A 21,228-nucleotide genomic window follows, 5' to 3' on the forward strand; every position below is an offset into this window, starting at 1 on the left:
TTTGGCGTTCTTTTGAAGACATTTTTTTTTTTTTTTGATTCTCAAAACTGCTCTGTGAGGTGACCAGAAATTATTTATCCTCATTTTTTCTGAGGAGTGAAAAGATACACAGATAAATCGAGTAACTTGCAGAATACAGCCATTGAGGCAGGACAGGGACTTAGTTGAGTGAGTAAATGAGCTAGTAATTCATGCAAGTTGACAAACAAAACAAGACAATAGAAGCTGGGGCTTTTCTTTCCTCAGGCCTAGCACAAGTTTGGGCTTGAGGATATGCTGAATGAAGGAATGTGTGACATTTTCCGAGGTAGGCACTCAAAAAGTAGTACTTTTAAATGGCTGCTCTGGCTTCCTTTCCCTGATGTTCCTTAGGAAGAACCAGGAGCCACCTGTGCGACAGCCAAGGCTGAGGTAGGCCTGGAAGGGCCCCTGGGGAGGAAACAGGCCCAGAGAAAGGCAGTGACTGTCAAGGTCACAGAGCTGGAATAGAAACTAAGGTCTTTAAATTCTACCCCACAAAACAGCCTCCCCACTCAGGTCTGGGATGAAGTGTGTGCGCCTTCTCCCTTGTCGTGCCTCCAAGACCACGTTCCCTGCCTTCCTACAAAGAAGTGGGGGCAGACCTGCACGTGGGAAATGCCATCCTCCTCCCCCAGCTCGTTCCCTCCACCTCCTCCTCTCTTGGTCCACCTGCCACTCTCTGAACCCTGTCCAGCAGGCCTGGGGCTTTCTGGAACAGAGTAAAACCCAAGGCCAGGTGGTGCCTCAGCAGAGACACCAGCGCTCCTACCCCAGGATGCACGGCCACAAGGCCCGCACAAAGCCCTCAAAATAACCTCTGCTTTGAATTCGGCCGGGCTCTCTGTAACCGGCTGCCTCCAGAGGCCACGGGGTCACGGCATCCACCGTCACCACTCCATCATCGCAGCAGTGAAATGTATTGTCTCCGAAGTTCACAATCTCTCAGTCAGAGAACCCGAGGACTAGAAAATGTTCGTACAGAATTAGAAGATCAGAAAACCTCAGACTCAACCCAATTTTAACAGCTTAGAAAAATGGGATCTAGAATTGGAGACCCATAATCCAGCACTCCCCTTTGCACGTGAACAAGCTGAGGCCCAGAAAGATGAGTCTCTCCCGGGGGTGACTCAGGCCCAGGGTGGATGGATCCTGCATCGGCCCCCACCTACCACCTCCCTGCACACGGCCCTGGGGCCCTGCTCCCTGCTGCTACCTGGGCTCAGGACCCCCAGCCCTCCCCATCTCCTTGGGACCCTCCCCCAGCTCGCTGCCATGGCTTTGTGGTGGCAATGGCTTTCCTTGTGCAGCGTTAATGACTTTCAAGGCTACTTCTCAAACAAATGTAAGGATGCTTAATTCTCTGCTATCTTCAAACGAACAAACAAACCAACAAAAATCCATCCACCTCTAGCTACCCTCTATTCCTCCCTCACTGTCAGGCTTCTAGCAAGTTTTGCCTCCACTCGCCACCTCGACTCCCCTCCTGCGCTCCTCCCCACTGCAGTCGGACCTTGTCTCCACCGGTCCACAGAGCCTGCACTGGTCTCCTCCCTTCTAGACTCGGCCCCGGTGCTCTTCTGTCTCCTAACTGCTCTGCAGCAGCCGGGCCCACTGACCGTGATCCCCTTCTGCCCCAGGACACAGAACCCTGGCTTCCTCTACTGCTCTGGCTGCTCCTTTTCAGCCCCCATCCTGGGTTCCGTTCCTATCACTCCGTCTCTTCCTCCTCTTTGTACTTCCTCTGAGTAAACGCAACCAAGCTCATGGTCTGGCTTCTCTGGAGTACCTCCCTGAAAATTCGTGTTTCCTTCTGTGTTCTAGACTGGTGCAGCCAGATGATTGCACTTTTCATGGCGTGGTGAGCCTCTGGAGGGCAGGGCTCATAGGATCAAGTCCAGTGCCTGGCACACGTGGGCATTCAGTGATATTTGAAAAACGGAAAAAGTGGAACGAGTTGCCAACTCATTATCATTCTGGAGTTGTTTGTACCAAGGGAGATGTGTACGTCTCAGGGAAAGCCAGAGCGGTGACTCAGAGAGCCAAAAGCTATTAAAGTCAGGGGAGATTTAAGACCCCCTCTCACAAAACTGCTCATTGTGCTGATAAGGAAACTGAGGTCCAGAAGGGTTAAGGTCACGCCGCAAATTTAGGGCAGAGCCCCTCCCCCACTCACATAGGAAAGGGCACCTTGGGGTACCCACTGGATGATACTGCAGGAGTGAAAGACAGGCAGACAGGATGGGCATGGTATATACACGGGGACCGTGACAAATATGAACCCAAATGTAAGTCTGGAAAGTAGGGCACGATGGCCTACGCAGATCTTACTCGATTGTTGTCTGATCCAATACCCCCGTGACGGGGATCCCATAAAACTGCTGCATGGTGGAGACTGCTGACTGTAAGGCCTTCCCTGAGTGCAGCGCGGGCGCCCAGGAGTCCGAGGGGAGCAGGTAGCCATAGGACTTTAGCCAGTTCTGAAAGACACGGGAAAGAGAAAGACGCATCATAATGCAGAAGGCTCCGATCTACCTGGGCAGAGATCCGCCCTTGAAACTCGGGATCATTTTACTGAAGGGACCTATGGATTTATGCTCTGATTGCTTCCTCCTTCGTTCCCTCCTGCACACGCACTGGTAAGCTAATCTCCAGAAAACCCAGCTCTCGTTGGCTCCCTCGCCATGAAGTGTTCATGGGGTCTCTACTGGCTACAGAATAAAAGATTAAATTTGCATTCAAGGCTGTCTGGTACCCTGCCTCTTTACTCCCTTATGCAGTGGTTTCTGCTGAAATGTAACTAGACATGCATGAGCATAAGAATGCTTCTTCTCTGAAGCAGACCAGCCTGTTAAAATGTGCGCTCCAGAACCGCTGTGTCGAACGTCAGAGTCGACTGAAGAATCATGTTATAGAATCCTTATTGACCTGAGATTATATACAGGCTTTATCGCTAACCCCTCCAAAAGAGCAAGCCATCGTAAGTACATATAAGCAAAATAATGCATTATTTAATTTAAATATAAATACATAAATGCATGCATAGGAAAAAAGCATAGACGGGCACACATAAAAAAATAAAAAAATAATAGCATGGTTATGTAAGAGAATTTCTTGTTTTTAGAAAATATCCACTGAAGTATTTTGGCTTATATAATGGTGCACGATGTCTGCAACTTTTTCTTAAACAGATTCAGAAAAGAGAGAGGGAGAGGAGGGGCGGGGGACAAATGTAGTAAAACGTTAAGAATTGGGAAAACCAGGTGAAGGGTATTCAGGACTTCTTTGTCCTATTCTGGAAAAGTTCTCCGAAAGTCTGAAATGATGTCAGAAATATTTTTTTTAAATAAAAAAAGAATTAACCAGGAGCATCTTCCATTAGAGGATCACGGAGGAGCATTTCTGTTTTCTAAGTTTTAGGCATGGAGTCATTTAAAAAGGGGAGGAACATTTTGAAAGGGCAAGAATGTTGGAAAGTAACTTGGAAGAAGAAACTCAAACAGACAATGACTCCGGAAGACAGCAAAGTAGAAATGTTTATTCCCACTGACAGGCATGCGGGGATGGAAGCCTGAAGAAACCAGAGCACCGGGAAATATCTGTGGCATCAGTTGGAAAATGAGGGAAACCCCCATGGGACTCTTGAACCCACCAGCATTTACAGGGGCACCGCCCCATGCTGGTCTCTGAGCCAGATGGAAGCTTCAGCCCACCCTCAGAGAATTACCCTGCACACCACGTGATTTAAGGAAGGAGAAAGAACTTAGAAAACAATAGTATTCCCATTGTGATTTTTGCTTCTTGTTTCTATACCAACAGTCTTATTGTGGATGTGTCTATCATTACAAGTCAAAGCAAACCGGGGAAGGAAGCAGACCAGGAACTATAAATAAGTTATTATTTTTTTTCATCTAAGGTGACTATAACATCTTTATTGCCTTGTGATAAATGCAGCTGATTAAAAACAAAACAGAACAATAAAGTCTTAACCTCTACAACAGCATGACAGCCTTACCACCTTCATACTGAGACCTAGAATGTGTCTTTCACTCCAAATTATACCAACAAGATATCAATACTTCTTGCACTTTTTCAAACACTGACTCTCTCTCATGCTTTTGTATGTTTTTCCCTGGCCCTGGCATACTCACTCCTTAGGCGAAAATCTTTCATTATTTTAAGGCTCCACTCATAAATTACTACCTCTAGAAGACTTCCCTCACCCCCCCCAAGCTAAGTCATTTTCTTCCTCTTTTGTGCTCCCCCAATCCCCCATCATAGATAGTATAGACCTTACAGTACTGGGTTCTAATCTTCACTTGACCTTTGAGACTCTAAGTGCCTTAAGGGAAGGGTCTGTGTTCTACTCATCTCTCTTCATCCAGTGCCTGGAAGTGCCTGACACCCAGTGCTGCTCCTCATATCTGCTCAATGAACATAACTGGGCAGTTACTGCATGCCAGGCACCGTGCAATGCTCTGGGGATACAAAGATGCCTAAGGAGCTCACAGCCCCACAAGTAAACCCACCATGAAAACACAGCCCTCAAAGTCAGGTGTGTACAGGGTTCTATGGGAGAATGAGAGAGATGTGTCTTCTCCACATGGGGGTGGGGACCGGGAGAGGGGAACTCAGGGGAGGCTCCCAGGCAGAGAGGGACTGAAGCAGTGTTGAGGCATACAGTATGAGCAATTGTGGGAGGGGAGCACAGCGCATTCCAAGAGGGGTGTGAAATGATGAAGAATTGGGGGAGGGTAGCGTGGTGATGAGAGGAGGAGGAGGAGGATGTGGAGGGAGATGGTATGTCATTATGTGTTCACAAAGTGGGAAAATTACAGAGAATCACTTGTGACTTTGACTGTGGCCCAGGATCAGCCAAAAAGCTCAAGTAAATAATCTAGAAATGGACATGACAGCACAGCTAAGTTACCCACTCTTCATCCTGGTGCTCTAGCTGCTACCCCCAGGTTAAGTCATGCCATCGAAACATTACATCCCTGCACTGCATCCTTTCAGCCAGAATGGTACATTCTGGTACATTAGGTTCCTTTTTTTAATGAAAACCTCAGTGAAGAATTATTGGGTTGAATAAAAAAGGCGTACGGTGGGAAAGAGGTACACAGTTCTGAGATCAAATCCTGACTTCTGTGCTCGCTGGCCATGTGATGCCAGGCAAACTGAACTTCAGTTTCCTGGTGTGTAAAATGTGAACTGTAATTCCTCCTCCACAGGATTACTGTTAAGATAAAATGAACAAATGTCCTTGACACATAATCACGCAAAGGTGTTTGCTATTGCTGGGGATGGTGTCTCTGTTATCTTCTGCAAACTCAACATGGAAAACTTGGTCTCTGGCTCCTTTGGCTTTTGAAATCTAGTCATCCCACCCTCCCACATTCTCCCTGGACCAAGAGCCAGTCCTAATGGGTCCTGTGGAGGGCAGCAGGTGTCATGGTCAAGTCTGCTTGCCCCTAACTGGCAGGTGGCCGTGACCATCTCTTCCACAGTGCCTGGAGCACTGCTCAGTGGAGAACTGACAGCTGGCTTGAATTGTATACTCTTCACCCTCACTCAACTTTCTTAGGCCCAAATACAGTCGCTTTCTATCAAGCTTTAGCTTGATGAAAATGTTTTCCCTGCAGGAGATTATGTTTTCTGGATCCAGAAAGTGGACACTGGGTGACCCAGGGGTTTTCCCTCTTGGCCTTTCCCCCCAAGAATCCGTCAGCCAAATGTATGGCTTAAATATGGAACATGGTGAGACCTGGAAGGAACTTACATTTTTCATCTTTCCCACCTCCAAGTTATGTTTCATCCTTAAAAGTCTTACTTACAACCCTTGTCTCAACCTGTAAGCTGTCTCAAACCCTTCCAGAAAGAGGTGTGGTACAAATCTAAAATAAATGGAATTCCTCGTTATCTGTGGAGTTTACACTCTGGAAAGCCAACTAAGATGAATTATGGCATTTGGGAAATGGCTGGGGGTCTTTGGATAGATACCGCTGACAAACCAACTGAGTTCTTTGAGCCAACTGAGGAGTTCCTCTGAACTAGCACAGGAATTCAGAACTTCCGCCCCTTCTGCCCTCATTACTGTTTATGGTAAGAGATAAGAAACAGGGAACTCTGGGCATAAACCTACTCCAGCCTTTAACAACCTGGGGGAATTAAAAATAGCTCCTCCTCAGTAAATGGCAACCTGGTTTACCCAACTCTTTTTCTGGGCTACCCGAGCAAGGAGCCACTCAGGGGCCACATAGGATGTGCTATGAAGGTCACAGAGTCTAGCTCAGCAGCATCGGGAGCTAGGACCTAAGGATCCTAGGCAGGTCCTAGGCAAATGTCTGTATCAGGCCGAAACACGAGAATGGATCAGCCTTCTCTAAGCTCTGCTTCTGCTTCCCTCCCAGGTTCACTGGAAACTGTCCTCAGAGCTCAGGGGCAGACCCCTAAGAAGGAAAATGGGAGGGGGAAGGGCTGGTCAAAGGACAGCTCCAAACCAGGGAACAGGGCATAGAGATTAGACCTGCGTGTGTGTATGTACGTGACCGCGTGTGTGAGAGGCTAAAAGGCTAGGGACCAGATAATTCCAACTTCTGCTGCATAACCCAGTCTCTGCCACTCACTTGCTTCTGCTACTGTGTGACCCACGCAGTCCCTCTTGACCTCTCTGGGCAGAAGCTCCTCATGTCGGTGCATGTCTTCTATGCTCTAGCCATGCCTATTCCAAAATAGCCCCTGCCCTTGCATACTCTCAGGCTGTTCCTGCTGCTTTCCAAGCCCATTCTCTTTATGTGTTTTAGCAAACTCATCCTTCAGGGTCTAGCTGAAATGTTACCTCTCTTGGTAAATCTTCCTTAAGTCTCCCGGCAGAACTAGCGGGCACCCTCCTTACTTCTGCAGGGCTTTGCTTGTCTGCCACTCTAAACGCAGATGCCACAGTGAGTCCTACCTGTCGGTTGATATGTTTTCCCCACTAGATTGAGACCTGGAGGAGCAGAGATTGTCTTATTTATTTTTGTATCTGTTACAGCACTCAGAACAGTGCCTGGCATAACAAATCATCACTAGATGAATGAATAAATGAATAAATGAACGAACGAATGAATGAATGAACCAACAAATGAACAGTTGGTCCAGGAGGCATCGCCTGGGTACCAAGGAAGGGATTTCATCTTGCGAAGGCTTCCTGAGCAAAACACACAAAAACACCAAGCACAATTCTTGGTATCTGTTAGAGGCTGAGAAAACCATTTGCTGAAATTCAGTCTATCGTGGTTTGACTTTTCTGCTTGATGAGGCAATAAGCGCCATTGTCCCATCGGAAAGAAGATAAAATCCATGAAAGGAAAAAAAAAAAAGCCCCATTCAGTTTTAAACACAATGACCTACCTTCCGTCCTTTTACACCTGGATCCATTAACCAATCACCAGCCATGTCAGAAGTCTGATCTTTATAGCTCAGTTCACCAACTCTAGGATGTCTGTCACCCTTTAAGTGCTGAAAGAGGTGTAAACCCAAAAAAAGTGAGAAAAATCTCCGAGTGTGGCGAGCAGGGACCAAAATAGCGGGGCTGAACCGAAGATGTAGAGATGGCAGACAGTATGTGTGATTGGTTTGCTGGCCAGAAGGCGGGATTTCAGTTCCTGAGAAGCCAGAGCTGAGATATTCAGTAGTGGCAGGCAAAGGAGAGAGCGGAAAATAACAAGGAGAAGAAACGTGGCCCAGAGAGGGAAGAGAGCGGCAGACAGCAGAGGCGGTGGTGACATTAGAAGTGGCGCTGGGGGCAGCAAGAAGTGGATCAGCGGGTGGTGCTGCTGTTTGCTCTTGGAGAACAGAGAAAGCGGTGGAGGAGGAGAGAAAGATGGATCCGCTAAAGCAGCATGGCCTCCAGGGTTATCCCGGAGCATCGCACCGTCTGGGTGTGCGGCCAACACCAACTGCGCAGGTCTGGAGAAGGAGCGGGAGAATGGTTAGGATCGGATGTTTGATCAGGACCGCAGTGGGTTGGAAGGTGTTATCAGAAAGGTCCAAGGGGAAGCCCACAAAGAAGGACCAGGCAAGAGGTGTCCAATTTGGAAGCACGAGCTAGAATGAAGAGGAAAGAATGAAAGACCCCCGATCAAAGAGTTTGGGTAGCTGAGGTCTTAGTCTAGGACAATGATGTGAGTAACAGGAAGAAGGCATGACCTCAACAATCCTAGGACGTCCAGGTCCCATCCCACAGAAGGACAGTGACTAAGGAAGGGAGAGTGGCTGGGTGAATGAAGGAACCACTCATATGAAGCATGTCCTACTAGAAGGGAAGTAGGAGGGATGTTTAGGCTGGAGAAGGGGGAGTTGCAGGGGACATGCCAGTCTTCATAAAGCTGACTCGCTATAGATGAAGAGGATTTATTCTGGTTGATCCTGATCCTAAGACCAGCACAGGAGATGATAGGACATAGATTTTGACTCCTGATAGGAAACAACTTTGAAACAGAGGTGTTCTAATTACAGCAACAATGATAACCGCTACTGTGTTAGAATGCCAGCTATATACCTGGCATTACTCTAGATCACAATGACCCCACAAGGTAGGAATCTCCCCGATTTGCAGATGAGGAAACAGGTTCAGAGAAGTAACCTAACCATCCAGAGTCACAAAGCTAAGAAGTGGCCGGAGTCAAACCCAGATATGGTTGAAACCAGGCATTACATACTGTCAGACATCTTGGACAAGAATCTCTTTCCCCTCCCAGGACATCTTACACCTCATACTCCAAAGAGCAATGTCTTATCTCACATCCTAGTGAGTTCCATACCTTCTACTGTGACCCCTGTGCCAGGGCACCATCACATACCCAGTTATCCAACCAGAAGCCTCATATAACCCATGACTCTACCCTCTCCTTCACGGTCCACATCCATCTTTTGTCAAAGAACTATTGGTTCTACTTCCTAAATATCAGATGTGCTTCTGTCCATTCATTTATTCACTCACTCATTCATTCTGTAAGTATTAAAGGTCCTACTCCTATGTACCAGGCACTGTGTGGCTAGGCTCTGGGATAGAACAGCAAACAGAAACATTCTTGTTAATGTCTAGTCACAGGCTAGTGGAAGAACCATGGGGCACTATGTGCTGTGAAAAATAAAGCAGGTTGAGGAGCTAAGAGGGATAGGACAACTGTTTTATAAAGGATGGTCCAAGAAGGTGGCCCCATGGAAGTGACATCTGGGCAAGAGACCTGAAGAGGGAACAGAAAGTGCCATTACCTCCAAGGCTTCAAAGACTTTCCATCAAGAACTTTCCAGGGAGAGAACAAGAGGTGTTAGTCAAAGGGGACAGTGTTTCACAATGTTAGTAAGTTCTAGAGATCTACTGTACAGCACAGGGTCTAGAATGAACAATACTGTACTATATACTTAAAAAATTTGCTAAGAGGGCAGATCTTAAGTGTTCTTGGCATGAAATAATAGTGATAAACAATGAGGGCAGGAGGAAACCCCTGGAAGGGATGGATTTGTTCATGGCCTAGACTGTGGTGATGGCTTCAAAGGTGTTTATCTCCCAACTCATTAAGATGCCTACATTGAATATATACAGCTTTTTGGGTGTCAATTATACCTCAGTAAAGTGGTTTAAAAAAAAAAAGAGGGACGCCTGGGTGGCTCAGTGAGTTAAGCCTCTGCCTTCGGCTCAGGTCATGATCTCAGGGTCCTGGGATCGAGCCCCACATCAGGCTCTCTGCTCAGCAGGGAGTCTGCTTCCCTTCTTCTCTCTCTGCCTGCCTCTCTGCCTACTTGTAATCTCCATCTGTCAAATAAATAAATAAAATCTTTAAAAAAAAAAAAAAAGAGCCTTCGTGACTTGACCCCTGACTCCCTTTGCAGCCTCTTCTACCATTCCCCACCTAGCACTCTCTGTTTCTGGTGTGTTCCAAGTCTTCCAGACCCTTCCATACATTGGTCCTTCTATCTAGGTCTCGTTCCTATCTCTGGGGAGGTCTTCCTTGACCCCTTAACTTATCACAACTCTTATCACGCACTGTTGTCATCACAGGCTGTTGACTGGTCACCTCTTCTTGACTGCACAGTTCCCCGGGCAGGGCCCATAGTCTGTCTTCTCCACCACAGCGCCTTGACACCTAGCACAGGGCCTGGCTCGGATATGTATTTATTGAATGAAAATGAAGCGGACGTGTTCGGGGAGAGGGAGAATCATGGGGTCAGACCTTGCTGTAGAACAGGCTTTCTCAAACTCAGCACTACCGATAGTTTGGGCAGATCATTCTTCATTGCAGGATAGCTGTCCTGTGCTCTGTAGGACGTTTAGCAGAATCCCTTGTTTCTTTAACTAGAATACTAGTAGCACCACCTCTCAGCTGTGACAATCGAGAAAATGCCTCTAGACATTGCCAAAAGTCTCCCTGAGGGTGGGCAAAATTGTCCCGGATTGAGAACCTCTGCTATAAGAAGATTCCCACATAGAGCTGCCTTGACTATCCTGTAAGGGTCTGTTCGACCCTATATTTTGTTTTAGAGAAAGCATGAGGCCTCAGTCAGTAGCCTCCCAGGTCGAGGCTCAGAGTGAGAACTGGTTTCCTCATCTGGGCAGGTGGGCAGGAGTGGCCTTGATGTGGGGTTGGCTGAGCGGTGAGGACTAAGGCAATTCCAGAGGACGTGTAGGGTCGTGGTTAAAAACATATGTTTTGGAGACAAGATGATCACATGCTGTGTTCAAATCCTAATTCTTCCGTCTACTGTTGCACGACCTTGGGCACAGTATTCAACCTCCCTTATGCTCACTTCCTCCAACCGCTTTGTGTCATTTGCACATGCCTCGTGGAGTGGTTGTGGAGACGAAATAACATAGCTCATGGTATTAATCCTCAGTAAAAGATAGCAATAATAACAACTATTATTTTCCCGAGAGGTGACAGGCAACTTAAACACCTCGTTGTACTAAGCCCCATCACCAAGGCTGTGTCCCTCAGTGCACAGACCTCATGTGTCACGGGCTGTCAGCATCACAGGGTTCCGGGAACTCATGGAAAGTCCATATTCCTAACTCTGAACCTAGACCCTACTAAACTGTGTGAGGCCGGAAACTGGGCATCTGCATTTTTAAACTTGGCATCAAGAGTGGTCTAACATCATTCTGCCCCATCTATTGCTATGTTAGCTCAATCCTCATATCTGGGTTTCTGCCTTGGTTTCCCTGTCTGGCACTTAGGTCCCAAGCTGAGATTGCTATGACCCTAATCTGTTTCTCAAGGTCTCATATTCCCTGCCTGGTTCCCGGTCTTTTCCAGAGAGTGAGACTCTAGTCCCTGTACAGCTGGGAGCTGGGTAGGGTCCTATCTGAAAAGACAGGTCACTTGGGACCAAGATATCACCACATACCAAATATCACCTAGCTTTGCTCTTTCCAGCTGAGTGTCCTTGGGCAAATGACCTTACTTCCTTAAGGTTCATTTTCTTCATTTATTAAGCAGAGGATGATAAAAAAAAAAAGGTTGTGAGGAGGATCCAGTGAGATGATCACTGTGGTAGGTGAAAAAAATGGCCCTCCAAAGATGGCTGCAGCCTAGTCCCTGGACCCCATGACTATGTGAACTCACGTGGCAAAGGAGCCTTTATAGATATGAGGGGAAGGATCTTCAGGTGGGGAGATTATCCTAGAACATCCAAGTGGGCTCAATGTTAATCACGGGTTCCTTGTGAGAGGGAGGCAAGAGTCAGAGTCAGAGAAGGAGAAGTGACGACAGAAGCAAGAGTCAGATTGTGCCATGCTGGAAGGGGCCACACGCATGGCCACACTGTGGGAGGCCTCTAGAAGCTGGGAAAGGCCAGGTACGCATCCTCCCGTGAGCCTCCAGAAGGAAGCCAGCCCTTCAGAGACCTTCCTTTTAGTCCTGGTAAATCCTTTTTCAGACTTCTGAGCTCCAGAAGATGAGAAATCCGTGTTTTAAGCCACTAAGTGTGTGATCATTTGTTTCAGCAGCAATAGGAAACGAATGCAGGCAAAGCATTGAGCAGATTCTGGCCGGTAGTAAGCATTCTCACAATGCTGTTGTCTGTGTTCTCGCTCCTGCACTCTCTGGCAGGAGATGGGCCACCATCTTTGGTGACCCAAATCACGGTGAGGCAACGTCTCAGAGATCAGCCCTACCATCGTGTCAGTCCCCCAGCTCCTGTCCCACCAGAGCCCTGCTTCCTTCTCCAGCCATACCTCTGGGATCCCAGTCTTGCCACGGAGCCCACCTCTGTTATAGCTAAGTTTTAAAAATTGCAAACTTGGAGGCTTAACCATTCAGGTATCTAGAAAAGGCACTGGTCAACATGCTTTGGAACCATCTGCTTTAATACACTTGTTTTGCAGAAGAGCAAGATAAAACAATGAAGGGATAAATGATTTATCCAAAATCACCGAGCAAGTTGAGAGAGGAAATGGAGCTGGGTCCCTGCCTGCTAGGGAGCCTTCTCTCTGTCATGCTACACCCTCCGCTCTAGCTCTGGTTTGCCTCCAAGCGCTAGCTTCTTTTTTTTTTTTTTTCTTTTTCTTTTTTTTCTTTCTCACTTACAGCCAATCTAAAAAGGGCCCTCAGGATCGCCCACAATGCCCAGCTTAGCTTCTTGACAAACACCTTAATGGCAGAGCGTTGCCTCTTGGCTGCCACCAGCTCCTGAGTGGGTGGTGAGTGCACTGGCGGGAACTCCCTGGCGCTCTGCTCCGTGTCCTTGGCCCATTCCCAGGAGGCCACCACAAGCCAGACAATCACCATCCCCAAGGAGATGGCACATTTGGGGTTTGGGGCCAGCACGGGGATGTCCAAGTTTCCCAATTCCGGGGAGGCCTCCTCCCGGGGCCAGGAGAGGGGCCACGCTCTTATTCACTCTCCGAGGAGGGAGGAGCTTCGTCGTCCTCACTCTTTGCAGGGCCTTCCTGCCAATCTGCCACAGTTTTCTGTCCCCTGGGGTTTGACGTACTGATGAGTCAAGAACAGGGAAGAGGGAACACAAGACCATGGTCATGCCTCAGTTTTTCAACTGTAACAGGCAGGTGGCTGAAGTAGATAACCCGTAAATAATCACACAAAGTATAAAATGTATAATAATTTTAGTTTGATGGGTTTGGGTGTGGAACCCGTCTTCTGTTTCCTCGCTGCGAGTTTAAAATCCAGGCTCCTTCGTGTGGCACCCAAGCTTCCCAGTCCGACCCAATGCACCTTTCTAGCCTTATCTTCTGTTAAGAGAGTTTTACTGTTTGACTGCCCACCCCAGGGTTCCCTCTGGAGCTACTGACAACCTCTTTGTGTTGACAGCACTCGTCCCACCGTTTCCTTCCTCTGTGCCTCTTTCCTTCCCTCTCTACAGAAGGCCTTTCCCTCATGGCTTCTCCATGACGAACTATTAAATATCCTTCCAAAGGCCACTTCATCTGGGAAGGCTATCCAGGGGTGGGTGGGCTTTCTCTGGGCTCCCGGTGGCATTCCATGCCCCCCTCACTCACATGACATTACACATCATGTTTCACATACCCTTGGCCCCCACTGAATGCTGCAGCTCACGGCCTGGTGAGGGGGACAGACACAGAAAGACTCAATGTTTCATTGAGTGGGATGAAGGAGAAGGAGAAGGTATCGTGAACGTGTTTGACAGGAGACCCGGGCTGTGATGTCAGGGATGGCCTCCCTGAGGATGCGTGGCACCTCAGTGGCAACTTGTGTCTGAGCAGAAGGGGCCCAGGGGAAGGCAGAAGAATGAGCAGCCTGGGAGGAAGCATATCTTCCTGAATTCCTGAGATGAGAAGGAGCCTACACATTAGCAAAAGAGAAAGAAGGCCAGGGTGGCCAGACTTGAGTAAGAAGGTGGCATATGGAGAAGAAAGCGGGAGAGCTAGGAAGGACTCAGTCACGCAGGCCATTGTCGGCCTTATGTGGCAGCCCGGTGGGTGCTGGATACAAGGGGGTTCGTAATACTATGAACTTCCATCTGTGTTTGAGATGTTCCCATAACAAGAATCAAAAGGAAGAAGTGGTGGTAGAGTAGTAATACTAGTTAGTCTCCCTCCTCAAAGCCACTTTTAGCCAAGGTAAGTGTGGGAGTAGCATGATCAGATTTTTTTTTGTTTAAAAAGGTTTTTTTTTAATTATTAAATATTTCTAGCACTCAGTAAGGCATAAAAATAATCAAACAGGCCTTGGATAATCGCCGACCAGCTTTGTTAAATCTTAGCTTTGGCCATATTTGCTTCAGATATAACTGACCCCTGTGTGGATTTATTTTTAAAAGGTCACTCTGGCTGCCATTTGAGGAAAGATTAGAGGCAGGCGAGAGAGGCAGAGCAGGTGGGAAATTTCTGAAGTCCAGATGAGAGAGAGTAGATGTTCAGACTACGAAGAAGGCAGTGGAGGTGGAGAGAAGTAGATGCACGGGAGATCCAGTCAGGAGGAAGAACTTCTGGGGCCTGGTCATTGATTGCAAGGTGAGGTGAGGAAAAGGTGGGGGGCGAGCCCCATCTCTCTGGCCCAGAGCTTTTGGGGCACAGAGAACGGTGTGCCCAGGAGCGTATGTGTGCTGTAGAATCGAGTTCTAAAATTATTATGGCCAACAAAAGTTGTTATAACGATGCCTGTTTTTCTCTACCTGCTTTGTTTCAACAGCCTGTCCGATCTTTGAGAAAATGTTGCCTTTTATATATAGGCTTTGCCATTTTCCTATATGTCATTAAAGCCCAGTTCAAAGTTGCCTTTTAAAACAAAGGCATAGTTGGGACACCTGGGTGGCTCAGTTGGTTAAGCAGCTGCCTTCGGCTCAGGTCATGATCCCAGCGTCCTGGATCGAGTCCCACATCGGGCTCCTTGCTCATCAGGGAGTCTGCTTCTCCCTCTGCCTGCCATTCTGTCTGCCTGTGCTTGCTCTCTCTCCCTCTCTCTCTCTGACAAATAAATAAATAAAATCTTAAAAAAAAAAAAAAAAACAAAGGCATAGAAGGGGACATCTGGGTGTCTCAGTTGGTTAAGTCACTGCCTTCGGCTCAGGTCATGATCCCAGAGTCCTGGGGTAGAGTTCCACATCGGGCTTCTTGCTCAGTGGGGAGTCTGCTTCTCCCTCTGTCTCTGCCTGCCTCTCTGCCTGCTTGTGCTCTCTCTCTCTCTCTCTCTCTCTGTGACAAATAAATAAATAAATATCTTTAAAAAAAAAACAAATGATGGAATAATGATGAAGGAAAACTAGCAAAGGATGTGAATGCAAGCAATCCTGAGGTCCAGAGAAACCAAAAGCTTTTTTCCAAAATCTCTTAGCTAGGGAGGGCTGGAGCTGGGCATTCCTAATTTCTATCCACACACTATTCCCTCAAACCGGTATGCAGATCTAAGCTATGGTAGGAAAAACTCAAGCATCTGGCCAGGAGCCAGCACCCAGCTGGCTCAGGAACAGGCCCCTGTCCCTCCATCTCTCAACCCAGCTCTGAGCAGGTCACTTCTCTGCTCAGAAACCTTTAATGACTCCCCTCAGCCTTTGGACGAAAGCCAGCTTCACAATCTGCTCGCAGCCTCCCTGTCCAGCCTCTTCTCCTGCTCTCTTACTGGAAACAGCCAGTAACGTGACGCCTCTGGCTCATCAAGTTAGCTGCCGTTTCCTAAACATGCCATGCGCTTTTGTAGAGCCTTGGTTCCTGGTTTTCCTTCTGTCTGGACTGTCCCCTCACTGCTGACTGCCCTTCTCTTCCCTCAATGGTTCATCTTTAATACCAACCTTCTTCCTAAAACATTCTCTGAGAGCCTCATCTCCTCCCCATGCTATGTTCCCCAGCCCTCATTTATACCTCTAGCATGCATTCATCTGTTCTTCAAAAAAAAGGTGCTGAATGTGTGTATGTGTATGAAGCGTGTATGAAGCATGTATGAAGCGTGATCGAGAGAAGTTGGTGGGGGCCCGGACAATAGAATCAATTAAAAAATATTTAGAATGTGCCAAGCACTGTTCTTGATACTCAGGAGACATTGGCTGCCATCTATTAAGAACTGGTTCCTCTCATTTTGAGTTCAAACTATACTGTATCATAAGGATAGACATGTCCCAAGATCAGTCTCTTTAGTACAATTATAATTAACTTTTCTTTGCTCTGAAACTACCTTGTCTCAAGGACTGGAAAGGACAACCCTGAAAGTGGAAAAGATTGGCTGAAAGGCTATTGCAGTACTCCAGAACAAGCACGCAGACCAAGGACAAAAAATATAGCTTCTAGTCCTAGCCTTACTCTTTATTAGCTACATGTGGGTCCCTGGACAAGCTGTGGACAGGTCACATCCCTTCTCAGAGTCTCTGTTTGCACATCTATAAAATGATGACAGTATTTTCCCTGTCTCACTCATGGTGTTGTTGCCAGGATCAAGGGGGGCCACACACATGATGGCATCTGGAAAGTGCAAAGCACCTTTCAGATAGGAGGCTGTTAAAGTCATAGGGAAAAAACACAGTAATAATAAGAGAAATGAATTAAAATGCAGCAGACTAGGTTCAGATTAGGTAAAAGGGAGAACTTCCTAACAGTGAGAACTTTTTTTTTTTTTCCCCCAGACAAGAATGAAGCTATAATGGGAGGCCATGATCATATTGAAAGAAATTTATGGTTTGGGAATCTGTTTGTGCTTCTTAATAGGCCTGCCTCACTTGCTAGACTCATTGGGGCTCTAACTTTTCTTGACTATAGATGCAAACCAAAGAATGCTCTCTATCCACTCAGGGCAGATCCCTCCAAACTGGTCTAGAGGGCAAGAGTCCATTATGCCTTGGGTCCCCCATCACACTCCGTTACTTGTGTGACCCATGTTGATCAGCTTGTCTCTGTCTGTACTGACCTTCCTCAGAATCAAACTGGAAAGTAGCAGGACCAAAACACTATCTGTGGGACATTCTACTCAGCTAATAATAAAAGAAAGGGATGCTTTAAATAAACCAACACAGGAAGCCAATTAGGGAATCAGTGGGACCCCCTGATGTGCAAAATACAAAAGAAAGACTCAAGAATGCAAAGAAGAAAACAGATTGAATGAGCTGGGTTGTTTTTCTTTTTCTTTTCATTTTGTCTTTTGGTAATGACAGATCAGAGATATAAAATTAAAAGCCAAAGATAGTGAAAATGCTTTCAACTGAGAAGCCAGGAGACCAGGGAAAAGTTTCTGAATCACCTACTATCAGATTGAGAATCCTTGGGCAACTCCCAGCAATTCAAGAAGTGTCTATTAGGTACTACCATGTGCTTATTTGGTGATCTCTAGGATCACGGCCACCTCTCAGTGCCTCTCTGTGGTATGTCACTACCACCAGATGATGACCTGCTGAGCAGGTTTTCAAGGGTGAGATTGTGGGACCACTGCCAAAAGGAATAACCTCTGTTTCCAATGAAAGAAGGACAGATGGGCAATGAGTCCCATCCCTAAGAAGCATTTTAGAAGGACCCACCTGTCCATAAGCATCTATTTCAGATCCATGTAACTTTTTGGCACAAGGGACAAAGAGTAGAGTCACCAAATGCTTATTGAGTGATTAATGATGAGCATTGGGGATTATGTTATATCTAAAAACAGAAGATGTGTTTAGGCCCTGCCTAAGAACTGCCCAAATGATGTTTACATATTAAAAAAAAAAATTAAATGGCAAAATGGCTGGGGCTGCTTCAGAGTGTTAACCTGAAAAGAGAGGAATAAATAACTAGAGAAGTCAGGGAGTTTCCTGAAGAAGTAGGGCTTGGGCTGAAACTGTAAGGAAAGGTCACAGATGGATGAGTGGAGGTACAGACACAAAGGGCATGTGATGTGCAGAGAAATGTGGGTAGTTAGTTTGTCTTAGGATAAAGGAGAGACAAGCTTGTTTGCAATAAGACTGTATACCGATGAGCAGTGGGAAACACAGCCTTCCAGAGAGAAGGTCGTGTGGGTTCAGACTCCAGAGGATTTAAAAAACAGAAAGAGGAGTTAAACATTATCTGCTGGCTGAAAAGCAACCATATTTCTGTAAGGTTTCAATCACGTGAGCTGCTAGTGTTCAACGAAGGGATAATTAGGAGCAAATTGTTGAGAGAAGCAGAGGAAATAATTCTTCTATCTTTTAGAAACTTTGGGGCAATATATTAGACATTGAAAATGGAGTCATCATGGAATTAAGGGTGTTTTTTTTTTAATCGGGTCACTTGGAAATAGGAAACAATAGAAATATAGGGTCACTTCTCACAATGAAAGGAAATGAAGAGTTCAGGGGGCCCCAGGAGACCATGCTGGGACTTGTCTCATGTAAATTTTTTATAAGTGATCCAGAAGTAGAGCAAAGTGAAAATTTCAAGAACTGCAGATCCTCTCAAACCTTTTCAGGAAGGGAAATGCTCTGCCAAAGGAGACAGAGCTGAAGGAGGGTACTGAGTGGGATGCAAAATGGCAGGTAAACGTCAACGTGAGGAAACGTAAGGTAATGCACTCTAATAAAAATAATCCACGTACGGGGTGTTGGGTTCCAGGCTATCAGTTTTGACACAGGAAAGGGATCAGAGAACTACTGCCGATTGTTTCCTAAAGGCAGTGTCCTAACGTGGGGGTCAGGAAGGCTGACAAAGGGATAGGCAGGAGCGGGAATGGAGCTGAAAACCAAAGAAGGAATCATCCTTCCTTTGTGCCAGACTACAGAGTCCAACATCTGGGACAGTGGTCAGGTTTATATCTATTGAAAACTAGGGCCCAAGGATATCTAAAAAAAGGCAACTACAATGACCCAGAGGATGAATGTGGCTCTTCTATGGGTGGCTGTTCATAAGGGGGAAGCTCATGCACGAAAAGACAAAGGCTAAGAGAGGAGGAATAATCAAAGCCTATAAAGCTGATAAGGATAAGGCGTAGGTATGCATAACCTTTCCTCCACATCCTGACATATTTAAGCAAATAGTCTCCTCTTGATGCTTGAAATATCACAGGAATAAAAGGGTTTCAGAGTTGAGGTCATCTAGCCCTATCTCTTTATATTTGAGATGGTAGAATTCAAGCCTAGAGAGGGCAAGGAAATGGTCCAAGGTCAAGAAGCCACCAGGGACCAAGGTCAGATTAGAGCCCAGGCCGCCTAAATCCCAGGGCAGGTATTCTACCTCACCCTTCGCACTCAGGAAGACTAAGGGAATCCGACTTTTTATAGGGTATAAACCTATGAAACACATTACTTTGAGATGTAATAAAGCTGAAAAGACAAACAGGCGAGGGAAAGTTTCCACTAAAAGTCAATGAGCAATGATAGATCTTTGAAAGACAAATACCAACCGGGACAAAAGAGACTTTTTACACATCCTAATTTTTTGGGATTGTGTACCCCTTTGACAATCTGAAGAAACCTAGGGATTCTCTTCTAGAAAAATACATTTGCTTGCACAAACACAATCTAGCACAAAATTTCAGTCCCCCTGAGTCCCATGCCCAGTTAAGAATCCCTGTTCTGGCACATTCTTCTGAACAGACTGCCTGCTTCAACAAATGGGCTCAATCTCACAGGATAACTGAGGCAATCGCTCTAATTTTCCTTGACAAAGAACTACTGTCCTAACTTATTACTTATCACATATTAGAACTGCAGACCTGCAGGTTGGAAGAGACCAGAAAAATTACCTAGTCCAACTGCCCCCCCCACAACCCCTTCTCTGTGATACAGAATAGTGTCATGGTTAAATACATGGTGACTAGAGTCAGCTTGCCTAGGGTAGAATTCCAACATCATTGCTCCATAGCTGTGTGACCTTGGGCAAGTTACTGAAGCTCTCGAAGTTTGTATCCTCATCTCCAAAGGGGGATAATAATGACAACTATCTCATAAAGTAGTCATGAGGATGAAATTAGATTATTAATATAAATCACAGCACCAGGCCTGGCTCATCAGTAAATACTAGTTGGCATTATTGTTATTATTATGCATGTATCCATCCAAGCTCCCCCCCCCCCCCACCCCACGAGCTTTTGCCTGCACATGTCAGCGATGAGCAGCTCACCGCCTCCTAAGCTGGTTGAGCAGCTCTGATTGTTACAAACTTCTTCTAATATTGAGCTGAAATTTGTCTTCTTGCAACCCCTACCCCCATCCCTGTTGACCCTAATTCTGCCCTGTGGGGCGACTCAGAGCAAGTCTATCCTTCCTCCACGTGACAGCTCTTCGGATACGAAGACAGTGATCGAGTCCTTCCCCCGCCCTCCTGTCCCCCACCCCCCCATCCTCTCTTCTCCAGCTTGAACATCCTTGGTTTCTTCTCCCAGCCCACAACATACTGGCTGCGCTTACTATTTACTCCGAGGCGTTGTACGGTTTCCCTCACACATAGTCATGCAGGCCACACACCCCACCGCCACCACAACAATCCCGACCCTCCTGCTCCGCCCCCGCCCGCTGCCCCTGTCCGCGGTGCTGAAGCAGCTCCCAGCCCCGCGGCCCTTCTCGGCCCCTGCCCTGGGCAACCCCCGGCCGGGGCCGAGGCGCAGACCCCCGCGCGCCACCCCCGCGCCCCCAGCGGCAGACGCGGCCCGCCCCGGCCCAGGCCCGGCCCCGGCGACGCCCCCCACCCTGCCCGGAGGCCCCGAGCCCGCGCCCCGGCCCGGCGCGCCAGCCCCACCTGCCCGGCGAAGGGCGCCTCCGCCTCGGCCGCCCGCGCCGCCGCCGCCGCCGCCGCCGCCGCCCGCGCGGCGCCCGGGAGGCAGCAGAGCGCCGGCAGCAGCAGCAGCAGCCGCCCGGGGACCCGCCAGCGGCTCCAGCGCGGGGCCCGGCCCGGCGGCGGCGGCCCCGGCGCGGCGCGGCCGCCCCGGCTCCTCGGCATCCCCGCGGCGGGGCCCGGCCGCCCGGCTGCGATGGCGGCGGCGGCGGCGGCGGCGGCGGCTCCGGCCGGGTCCTCCCGCTGCAGCCGCTGCGGAGCCGCCGAGTCACGGCGCCGCGGACACGCGCCCGGCCCGCCTGTCTTCGCCGCCGCCGCCGCCTCGGCCGCCAGCGCGCCCCCGCCTCCGCGCGCCCCGCCCCGGCGGGGGGCGGCCAGGGGCACCGGGGCAGCACCCGGGCCGGACCACGGGGGCGGCGGCTCCCGGCCAGCCCTGGGGCACTGGCTGGGGAGCTGTGCGGGGGAAGGGTCTCCGCGGCCCGAAGCACAGCTCCGAAGGGAGGGTCCGAAGGGGTGGAACCGGAGGCGGGGGTCTGGGGGCAGCCCTG

The 21,228-nt window shown here is 48.2% G+C and overlaps 1 protein-coding gene across 1 annotated transcript in view; it reads right to left on the reverse strand.

Annotated features, from left to right (window-relative positions):
* The window catches only part of LOC111141767 (matrix metallopeptidase 24), a 41,523-nt gene extending 20,678 nt beyond the window's left edge, over nt 1-20,845 (reverse strand). Inside the window, exons 1-2 of the mRNA XM_022494571.1 lie at nt 20,645-20,845; nt 2,350-2,498 (exon numbers count right to left, since the gene is read on the reverse strand). Coding sequence (XP_022350279.1) covers nt 2,350-2,498; nt 20,645-20,845 — 350 coding nt within the window. The remainder of the gene's footprint in view (nt 1-2,349; nt 2,499-20,644) is intronic.
* Between the last annotated feature and the right edge of the window lie 383 nt (nt 20,846-21,228).

The sequence above is a fragment of the Enhydra lutris genome, unplaced genomic scaffold, assembly GCF_002288905.1.
Source record: "Enhydra lutris kenyoni isolate GAN:26980312 unplaced genomic scaffold, ASM228890v2 scaffoldscaffold6, whole genome shotgun sequence".
In the NCBI taxonomy this organism is placed as follows: domain Eukaryota; kingdom Metazoa; phylum Chordata; class Mammalia; order Carnivora; family Mustelidae; genus Enhydra; species Enhydra lutris.